Genomic DNA, 11,482 nt, shown 5'->3' on the forward strand with positions numbered 1-11,482 from the left:
AGGTTCTTGTCGGTGGTTAAAGCCCCAATGGCCATTAGCCTCGCAAACGATGCAAGGAAACCAAAGCAAAGCTGCTGTATTTTTGTGACAGCAACTTGCTGCTACGGTTCAGTGGCTCGTTTGAGTTCTTGGTTGGCTTTTAGCCTATGGCCTTGGACTGGACAGTGCCTCATAAAGTTGGGAAGGTCATGTTTTTGGCTGTTTGTGATTAGGATCATTTTTGAGGGCGTACGAGAAATTACGGTGCGATGTAACAAATTGACTCTCGAAAGAGCGTTTCATGTTTTGACCTCCATTCACCAAAATTTTGGCCCTTATCATTTTTAGAGCATTACTTCATCATATTAAGTGTATTTTAATCATGACTAAATGAGGGTTCGGTGTTGGTTTTAGTTGGCACGGAGTCATCATTAAATATGAGGTCGTTGAGTGCAATTGTCTCGTTTTTTGATTCAATTACAAAGTTTGGTCAAGAAAATCATTTGCATATTTTTCATGATAAATTTAGGTCGCAGCGAGCCTGAAAACGATCCAATCCATGTGGTAAAATAATACAGGATATTTCATTATGCATTTAATGATATTATATGCATAAAAAAATATAAATATTCATTTTTGAAATTTATGCCATATTGCTTGTGGCCATTTCACTATCATGGGAGTATTGTATCATTCGGTCGCTAGTTACCGGTCAGTTCAGTTCAGTTCCGTTCCACCCAGTATACTGTGGTATTAGTCTGATCAGACGTTCATTATTTCACCCGGTCGCCAGTTACCGGTAAGTTCATTTCAGTTCAGTGCAGGGGCCACTTGCGTAGACCATAATCTCAACAGAAAATTATTACATGTTATTTCATTACAAGGTTCTAAGGAGCAAACATTTTTCAATATGATTTTCAGTTCAGTTATGCACGTATTATAATTAATCATGACACGATATTTTACGTTATGCCTCATGACATGATATTTTTACTCCCATGCAAATTTTACTATATTATTTACTTGTTATTTAAGATATATGCATGCTAAGTCTTTAGACTCACTAGACTTGATTGTTGTAGGTACTGATGATCTCGGGGCCGAGGGCGGGGACCAGTGAGCTAGCTTGGGTCGGCAGTAGTGGAACCCGAGGACCTCATTTACAGCATTTACCATTTTTTTATGCTCAAACATTTTATCAGTTGTTGCATTACTTTAAATAATTTTTTCCGCTGCAATTTTGAACATTTAACTTGATTTATCAGTTTATTTCGTGAATGAGGCACCTTAATTATTTTAAAAAGAAAATTTTTAATTTTTCCGCAAATTTTCAAACACGAATTTTCGGGCCATTATATCTTGACTTGCTTATCTTTGATCCCGAGATCAAAAGAACCACAAGAAGATTAAGAAATGCAAGAAGAGAAGCGATTCAAACAATGGCTGACAACAGAGATAACGAAAATCCACCCCCTGCAATACCCATCAGAGATCATTTTAGGCCGGTACTAAATGCTCATTATTCGGGCATAGCACGAGGGACTATTAATGCAAACAACTTTGAGCTTAAGACCGCATTGATAAACATGGTTCAACAGAACCAGTTTGGGGGAGCCGCTACTGCAGACCCTCATCTACATCTCAGAACATTCCTTGAAATCACTGACACGGTAAAGATAAATGTTGTTCCTTATGATATAATTCGATTGCGCTTGTTTCCTTTTTCTCTTGGGGACCAAGCAAGAGGATGGCTCCAATCGCTTCCTTTGGGGAGTATCACTACTTGGCAGGAGTTAGCAACCAAGTTCCTTGATAAATATTTTCAACCTGCGAAGTCTGCACAGTTGAAAATTGAGATAAGTAATTTTAGGCAGACTGACTTTGAGCAATTATATGAGGCATGGGAACGGTATAAGGAGTTGTTGAGGAGGTGTCCAAACCTTGGTTTTGAAGATTGGGTACAAATTGAATTTTTTTACTATGGTTTAAATGGACAAACAAGAGGTACTGTGGATGCAGCAGCTGGTGGAACGATATTTGCCAAATCACCTGATCAAGCATATGATTTGCTTGAACAGATGACCATTAACAGTTATCAGTGGCCGTCTGAGAGGTCAGGAGTAAAGAAACAAGCTGGAATTTATGCCGTAGATCCTATTACATCACTAACCGCACAAGTTTCAGCTTTAACAACTCAAATTGCAGCTATGAATAAATCTTGTACACCAGAGGTTGAAAATGCATCGGTTGTTATTGAAGAACCACATATTCCTGATGAGGCGTATTATATCAACAATAGGAATTTTGGTGGATACGGAGGATATCGAGGTAACCCTCCCCCTAACACTTATCATCCTGGTTTGAGAAATCATGAGAATTTTTCATATGCTAATAATAAAAATGTGTTGAATCCTCCATTGGGGTTCAATACATTGAAGGGGGAAGGAAAACCTTCACTTGAGGATCTAATTGGGACATTTTTTGCTGAATCTAGTAAAAGGATGGCTAGGACTGAATCTCGTCTTGATGGCATGGAAACTCACATGGGAAATATAGGTGCCACAATGAAATCATTGGAGACACAGATTGGACAATTGGCTAATGCATTGAGAGATCAAAATAGAGGTCAATTCCCAAGTAATACTGAAGTAAATCCAAAGGAGTAATGCAGAGCTGTAACTTTGAGAAGTGGAAGAGAACTTGAAGTTAAAACATTCAAAGAGAATGAGGAAAATGAGAAGAGAGTTAAAGAAGATGAATGTGAAAATGGAAAAGAGAACAAGGTTGAGGAGTCTCGGATTGAAACTGAAGTTGAACGGATTCCTATACTGAAACCGACTCTTCCATATCCACAGAGATTTAGGAAGAAGATTATTGATGATCAATTTGCAAAATTTTTGGAGATTTTCAAGAAGATTCACATCAACATTCCATTTGCTGATGCTTTAGAGCAAATGCCAAACTATGCAAAGTTCATCAAAGATGTGATGTCAAAGAAGAGGAAGTTGCAAGAGTTCGAGACAGTGAAGTTGACCAAAGAGTGCAGAGCCATTCTCCAAAAGAAGTTACCACAAAAACTAAAAGATCCAGGGAGTTTTACTACTCCTTGTATTATTGGTAGTACTAATGTTAATAAAGCTTTATGTGATCTTGGAGCGAGTATTAATCTTATGCCATTTTCTGTTTATAGGGACTTGGAGCTTGGGGAGATAAAACAAACCACTATAACTTTGCAACTTGCAGTAGGTCACTCACCTATCCTCGTGGAATTGTTGAAGATGTTTTGGTAAAATTTGACAAGTTTATCTTCCCTGCTGATTTCATAATACTTGATATGGAGGAAGATCAAGATGCCCCATTGATTTTTGGGTGACCTTTCTTAGCCACTGGAAAAGCACTGATAGATGTACACAAAGGAGAACTCACCTTGAGAGTTGGTGGGGAAGCTGTGATATTCAACATCTACAAGGCTATTAAAGGTAACGACGAGGTGAGTACTTGTAAAAGTATTGATATAATTGACTCTTGTGTTGCTGAGATTGGTATAGGTCATACAGCAAAAGATCCATTAGAAAGATGCCTTTCTAGTACTGTCAGTAGAGTTGATGATGATGATTGGGAATTGAGAGAGGCAACTTTTAGCTCTTGAAGAATTGCCAAAGGTGAAGGAAGCCGCACAGGAAAAGTTGGAAGAAGAAAAATGTTCAGAGATAATACCTTCATCCCCTGTTTTATAGGAATTGCCAAGCCATCTTTGCTATGCTTACTTGGGTGAGAAGTCGACATATCCTGTAATTATCTCTTCATCTCTTACTTTAGATGAGAAAGAGAAATTGTTGAGAGTGTTAAAAAAATTTAAAAGTTCATTTGGGTGGTCGATTTCTGATATCAAGGGGATTAGTCCCACCATATGCATGCATAGGATTTTAATGGAAGAGTCATACGCTCCTTATGTGGATCATCAGAGAAGGTTAAATCCAGCCATGAAAGAGGTAGTCAAAAATGAAGTGTTGAAATTGTTAAATGCTAGAGTTATATATGCTTTTTCTGATAGCAGTTGGGTGTCTCCTATGCAAGTAGTGCCTTAAAAGGGTGGAATGACTGTGGTAAAGAATGAAAATGATGAACTAATATCTACTCGTACTGTGACTGGATGGCGGGTATGTATTGATTATAGGAAGTTGAACAATGCCACACGTAAATATCATTTTCCATTACCTTTTATTGATCAAATGCTTGATAGACTTGCTGGTTATTGTCACTACTGTTTTTTAGATGGTTATTCAGGTTATAACCAGATTGCTATAGCACCAGAGGATCAAGAGAAGACAACATTCACGTGCCCCTATGGAACATTTGCTTTTAGGAGGATGCCTTTTGGGCTATGCAATGCACCTGCTACTTTTCAGAGATGTATGATGGCCATATTTGCAGACATCATGGAAGTTTTCATTGATGATTTCTCGGTATTTGGCTCTTCATTCGATCACTGTTTACATAATCTTTCCCTCGTTTTGTAGAGATGTCAAGAAAAAAACTTAGTTCTTAATTGGGAGAAGTGTCATTTTATGGTCCAAGAGGGTATTGTTCTTGGACATAAAGTGTCTTCTAAGGGATTAGAGGTAGACAGAGCCAAAGTGGTTGCAATTGAAAAGCTTCCACCACCAAAGAACATCAAAGGGATAAGAAGTTTTTTAGGACACGCCGGGATTTATCGTAGATTTATCAAAGATTTTTCTAAGATTACTAAACCTTTGTGTAATTTGCTTGAAAAAGAATCTACTTTTATTTTTGATGATGATTGTCTGCAGGCATTTGAGAAGATCAAGAAGGCATTGGTGACAACACCAATCATGATAGTACCAGATTGGAAGGAGCCCTTCGAGTTGATGTGTGATGCTAGTGATTATGCTGTAGGTGTGGTGTTGGGCCAAAGGCGTGATAAATTTTTTAGATCAATCTACTATGCAAATCGAACCATGGATGCTGCAATGCAAAATTACACAACTACTGAAAAGGAAATGCTTGCAGCAGTGTTTGCATTTGACAAGTTTAGACCTTACTTGGTCGGCACAAAGGTAATTGTTTTCACTGACCATGCAGCTATTCGATACCTATTTGCCAAGAAGGATGCAAAACCACGCTTGATAAGGTGGATTTTATTGCTTCAAGAATTTGATTTTGAAGTGAAGGATAGGAAGGGATGTGAAAATCAAGTGTAAGGTCCAAAATTAAGACGACGTAATCCAACTGCATGCGAATCTAGGAAATTATGAAAAATTGAGTAATTAATTGATTTTATTTGCTAATTAACTATGTGACGTACTTGTTTATATGCTAAATGAGATTTATTTGTCATCATGCATAAAAAAAATGTATTTTAGGAATATTCAAGTGACGATCGAGGAACGAAGACCGAGGGCTGAAGAAAACGTAAAATATTTTTATTAAATAATTATTTTTAATTATTTAAAAGATTGTCGATGCTTTTTAGTATTTTGTGAAATTAAGGATTTTGAGGTGATTTTATACGCCGGGGCGTAAATTTTATCGGTGTTGGTTTTTCAACTAAAATACGAACTTTTTGGCAACCCGGCTAATAAATTCACATATTTGCTAAAAGAAAAACTTTGTTAATATTTTAATTATGTCCTAATTAGACTAATGGGCCCTATTAGATGGCTTAATAGGCCTAATAAGCCTAGAAGGTGATTAAGTAGTATTTAAAGTATTAAAATATACTAAACCCTATTCTAGAACATAAAATAATCGGCCACCTAGTTTATTTTCTGAAAAACTCTTCCCATCACACACACACAAACCTCACGGCACTTTGAAGGATTTTTGGTAAGGGTTTTTCGAAGGCAACAAGCAAAGTAGAAGCCGTAGTCATCTCCCGTTCTTCGTCGTCAACGGATTTTCGAGCGTATAAAACGCAAAGGCACACCTTAATCTCCCTTTTCTCATCCATCATATCATAATATTGTTTAAATTATGTTTTCATGAAAAGCTTGAAGTTCATATATATATATATATATTCAGAAAATTTCGGTTGATTGCTTGTATACATGAGGAAGTATGATTTTGAAACCCAATAGCTTGTTTATTGTTTAGTGAAGGGGCTGTCATGACATAGGGTATGATCAAGGGTGGTTTATACATATTTTAAAGCCACAAGCACGCACCATAAACACCACAAAAAGAAAAATAAAACTGCAGGAACAAGCACAAGCGGAACCCGAGAGCTGCTGCCAAGACTTTTGGGGGTTCGGTTTCCTTAAGGGAAGGGGCGGCTTGGTCTTGGCTGGGGCCAGGGCTTGGCCAAGGGTTGTCATGGGTCAAGGATAGAGTCCTAGCCAAGCTAGGACTCGAGTTAGAGGCTGGGGAAGAGTCCTAGCCTTGCTAGGACTCCACCCGAGAACCCTGCACAGATTGGTGCAGGGTTTGCGCTGCATCCAGGCGTTGGTGGCTTGGTTTGGGGTTCAAGGGCCGGGTCGAGGCGATGCACTAGAGTCCTAGGAGGGTGCACGAGGGGTGGTACAAGGGCTGGGCGCGTTGGTTCATGGGTTGGAGAGCAAAACTTAGAGTCCTAGGATTTCACACTTCTCGGCCAGAATTAGAGGCAGAGAAGGGGTTCACGTTTTTGACTTTAGGAAGGGTTTCTTGGTAAACTTAGGGTCCAGTAGGGTACTTTGGGATGTTGGGCAAGTTTTGGCTCGACATGGTTTGGTGGTAACTCGGGAAAAGCAAAAGTTGGCTCGGGGTCGAAGTTTAGGTGTCAAATAGGGTATTTAAAAGAAGAAAAATTGGAAAACGGCTCACGGGGGTGGAGTCGTGGTCCATAAGGGCTAAAATAATATGAAAGGACTAAATTTAGAATTTAGGAATTTTATATTAAACTTTGGGATTTTTCGGGATTAAAACACTGTCAAAATAATTAAGAAAAGATAATTGAAAAAGTCTAACATTTAAGCCAAATAAAATTATGAAAAAATTCACGTAAGCTTAAATAATTATTTGGGACATGTTAGAGTCATGAAATCAAGGAAAAAGTCAAAAAGGTAAAATTTTACGTCTAGGGGTAAAACGGTCTTTTTGAACCTAGAGCATTAGTAAACGTCATGGCAGTGTCCTGAATGCTGTTTTATGTGATAATATGATTATTTTCAATGGTTATGTATGTTTATGAATTTTTATATGTGTAAATATGATTTTTAAATGTTCATGAATTATTAAAGATTAAATTGGACATGTAAAAGACATGTTGCATGCTTGGTTTCGAAAATGAAAAAAATGTAATGATATTCATGATTTTTCTAAAGTGATGTGAATGAAAAATGTTGAAGGATGTGAAATAATTGTGACTAATTCGTTACTGTTGGCGACGTCGTGAGGGTTATGGTCCCAGTGGGAGCCCGACGATCGTGTTTCCAACATTGCGAATATGTGGTAACGGATATGTGGTAACGGTTTTGTGGTAACGGAAGAATGGGAATATCGTGAGGGGAAAAGGCCCCACAGGGAGCTCATTTATGGGAAAAGGCCCCACAGGGAGCCCCGACGATCTTATTTCTATTCGAATCATGATAGGCCAGTGCCCAGTTGACCGGTGAGAGTGTTGCTGGTGTCCCCCGCCGCCCAGTACTGTGGTTTTATGTGGATGGATCCATCGACCCTCATGAGCATGATCAGGAAAGTCACATTTAATGATCTGAATTCAACAAAAGAAAAGAGGAAAAGAAAAGGAAAATGTTCATGATCATGTTAAAGGTTTTATGTCATGTCATGTTGAGGAAAAAGGAAAAAGTTAAGGTTTATGATTGCATGTCATGAAAAAGTATTTTATGAAAATGTTTATGTTTAAAGTTTTATGCATCATGAAAATATTTACGAAAATGTTTATGTTTATGCATCTTCATGAAAACGATATTTTAAGTACAAATATTTTTCACCGTTATATGTTGACTGTATTACGTATTACTCGTTATAAAGATTATGGTGTGTTGAGTCTTTAGACTCACTAGGTGTGATGGATGCAGGTGGTATTGAGGGAGGACTTGATGAGTGATTTGACTGGGCTGAAGGCGCACACAACCCGAGAACCAGCGCTTCTACTATTTCCGCATTATGATTACTGATTTTAGATAAAGATTTTTAAGATTATTTATTTATGCATTTGAGAGATTTTTGAGAGGTTTAGTATGGGCTATTCTTTTCAAACTATTGCTTTTTAGGTTTGGTAAAATATGCGACGATTACATTTGATCACTATTGCACTTGGTTTTTAAAATGTTAGTTGGTTGATCTATTTTAAAATGGTTCCAAAATATTTTATAATTCGGCCGAATGCTATGTGAGGTTTTAAAAAAAAAAATTTTTAGTACTTTTAAAGCAATAAAAAAAGAGCAGGACGTTTCATCAAGTGGCTGACCACTTGTCACGGCTTGAACTTGAAAACAAAATAGATGAAGGAACCATAAAAGAAGCATTCCCAAATGAACAGCTGTTTGAGGTAAATGCTATACTCCCTTGGTTTGCTGATATAGCTAATTTCTTGTCTTGTGGTACTCTCCCTCCAGATTTGAGTTATCACCAAAAGAAGAAGTTCTTTCACGATGCAAAGTTTTACCTATGGGATGATCCATACGTCTTCAAGAGATGTGCTGATCAGATGATTAGAAGATGCGTAGCTGAGGAAGAAGCAAAAGTTATTCTTGAACAATGCCACTCTTCACCATATGGCGGTCACTTTGGAGCATCAAGAAAAGCAGCAAAGGTATTACAGTCTGGCTTTTATTGGCCCCCTTTGTTCAAAGATAGTTATACCTTAGCCAAGTCATGTGACAGATGCCAAATGGTTGGCAATATTTCTAGACGCAATGAGTTCCCATTGACCAATATTTTGGAAGTTTAACTTTTTGATGTTTGGGGTATTGACTTCATGGGACCATTCCCATCTTCTTTTGGTCAATCGTATATTTTGCTTGCTGTGGATTATGTGTCAAAATGGGTGGAAGCAATTGCCACCAATACTAATGATGCTCGAGTGGTTGCTAAGTTTGTTCACAGGAACATCTTCACAAGATTTGGGACACCAAGAGCCATAATAAGTGATGAAGGTACACATTTTTGTAATAAAATCTTTAACTCACTTTTGGCTAAATATGATGTGAAGCATAAGGTGACCCTAGCATACCACCCACAAGCAAATGAAAAAGCCAAAGTATCCAACCGGGAGATTAAGCAGATATTGGAGAAAACGGTGAAGACAAACTGGAAGGATTGGGCACTAAAGTTGGATGATGCTTCATGGGCGTACAGAACGGCATACAAGACACCTATTGGAATGTTACCCTATAGGTTGGTCTTTGGTAAGGCTTGTCACTTACCACTAGAATTGGAACACAGAGCTTTTTGGGCCATGAAAAAGCTTAACTTTGACATGGAAGCATCTGGTGAGCAGCGGCTATTGCAATTGAATGAGATGGAAGAGTTCAGAAATGAGGCTTATGAGAACGCAAAGATCTACAAGGAGAAGACCAAGAATTGGCACGAGAACCATATCATGCACAGAAATTTCGAGCCTGGACAACAAGTACTTTTGTTCAATTAACGCCTCAAACTATTTCCTGGTAATCTAAAATCAAGATGGTCAGGGCCATTTACAATAGAATCAGTCCAACCATATGGAGCCATTGAGCTAAAGTGCAATGACGGAAGAACGTTTAAAGTAAATGGACAACGGATCAAGCATTATTATGGGACTGAAGTAAGGCATCTTTACAACATTCCTTTGGGAGGATCGACTTGATGTAGACTAATGGTAGTCGGGCTGACGACGTTAAACCAAGCGCTTTTTAAGAGGCAACCCAAATCTTTTTGTTTCTTTATTGCATTTCGTTTTCGATTTTGCTTTTACTCTTGTATTATTATTTTAGGTTGTGCATTTTTGGTATAATGTGTTCGTATATCTTCCCAAATCTTATGAATCCCAGTTGTGTTTTTCAGGACTATAAATTGGAGTAGAAAAGAATTTCAGAGAGTGCACCCGCGCTGGAAGTATACCGCACCTACGGTGGTTGAAGACAGAAAACAAATAAATTTTCCAGTAGCCATACCTCACCCGCAGTAGTTTATAGAGCGCACCCGCTGTGGATGTTGAAGCAAAAACAGAAAAATTCCAGTAACCAAAGCGCACCCGCGGTCGTTTTAGTAGTGCACCCGGGATATATTTCCAGAAATATTACTGCACCCGCGGTAGGTTACGCACCGCACCCGTGGTCGCTAAAGGTCGAAAATTCAAAATATTCCAGTAGTCTTACCGCACCCGCGCTACGTTTTATACTGCACCCGCGGTCTCTGAAGGCTAAAATAAAAAAAATTCCAGTAGCTACACCGCACCCGCGGTAAGCTAAGCACCGCACCCGCGGTCACTGAAGGTCGAAAATAAAAATTTTCCAGAATCCTGACCGCGCCCGCGGTATGTTTATCACCGCACCCGAGGTCGATGTTTTTAAAGTCTGAAACAGGCACACATTAGATATAACGAAGAACAATTCTACTCCACCTCTTAATCACTTCGAAATACTCACTCAAGAACACATTTCACACTCGATTTTTTTCTCCCAAATACACATTTCCCACTCCACACATTCATACCTTCAATCATTTCATCCAATATCCATCTTCATTCCACAAAATCAACACCAAACCTAGGGTTTGAAAGGGGGCTCGAAAATTTTCACAAAGAATTGATTAGAGCTTCGATTTTGTTCTTACAAGAATCATTTCAACACTCAAGGTGAGCAATTCCATACTATATTGGCTTTGAAATTCAGAAATTATTGGTGCCATTGGTTATGAAAGAAATAGCAAATTTAGTGGAGTATATTCTTGACATTGTTGATTGGAGTTGATTGGATTGGTGTGTATATTGTTGAGTTGTAGTTCTTGTGATTAATAAGTTTGGGGGAGTAAAAAATTTTCAAGTTTAGTGAATTGGATTGAAGGGGAATTTGGTGAGTTGAAAGTGTTCGGCAAAATGCCTCCAAGAAAGAAACAATCAAAGGGTGCATCCTCGTCTGCAAATTATGATGCACAAAAGTTCTGGGATGAAAAGGCGGAGGAAAATTATGCTAAAATTCTGAACAAGAGCATTGTGAAAGAGAGGGGATTTGACCTGAGCTTCCCACGAACCGAAATAGGATTAATGCTTACTGCTAGGCATTGGGAGGAATTTGGCAAGCCACCACCGGATGCGGTCATTTTGTTGGTACGGGAATTTTATGCTAACCTTAAGGTTAAGCATGATCACTTGAAAGTTTTGGTGCGAGGCAAGATGGTAGCTTTTGATTCTCTTACCATCAACACGATGTATGGTATCCCTCAAGTCATGAATGATGAATATGAAGAATATCGGGCCGAGGAAGTTGATTATGATAACATTCTTCAGACTATTTGCATTGAGGGAGCGGAGTGGCGAATGAGAGACAATGTACATTTA

At 38.4% G+C, this 11,482-nt stretch overlaps 1 protein-coding gene across 1 annotated transcript; it reads left to right on the forward strand.

The window, feature by feature from the left end:
• Window positions 1-8,650: 8,650 nt before the first annotated feature.
• Window positions 8,651-9,592, forward strand: LOC142521866 (uncharacterized). Its single transcript, XM_075625039.1, has 2 exons — window positions 8,651-8,755; window positions 9,155-9,592. Exons 1-2 carry the CDS (start codon window positions 8,651-8,653, stop codon window positions 9,590-9,592), a joined length of 543 nt encoding a protein of 180 aa, XP_075481154.1.
• The last annotated feature ends 1,890 nt before the right edge of the window (window positions 9,593-11,482 follow it).

The sequence above is a fragment of the Primulina tabacum genome, chromosome 13, assembly GCF_025594145.1.
Source record: "Primulina tabacum isolate GXHZ01 chromosome 13, ASM2559414v2, whole genome shotgun sequence".
NCBI lineage: Eukaryota > Viridiplantae > Streptophyta > Magnoliopsida > Lamiales > Gesneriaceae > Primulina > Primulina tabacum.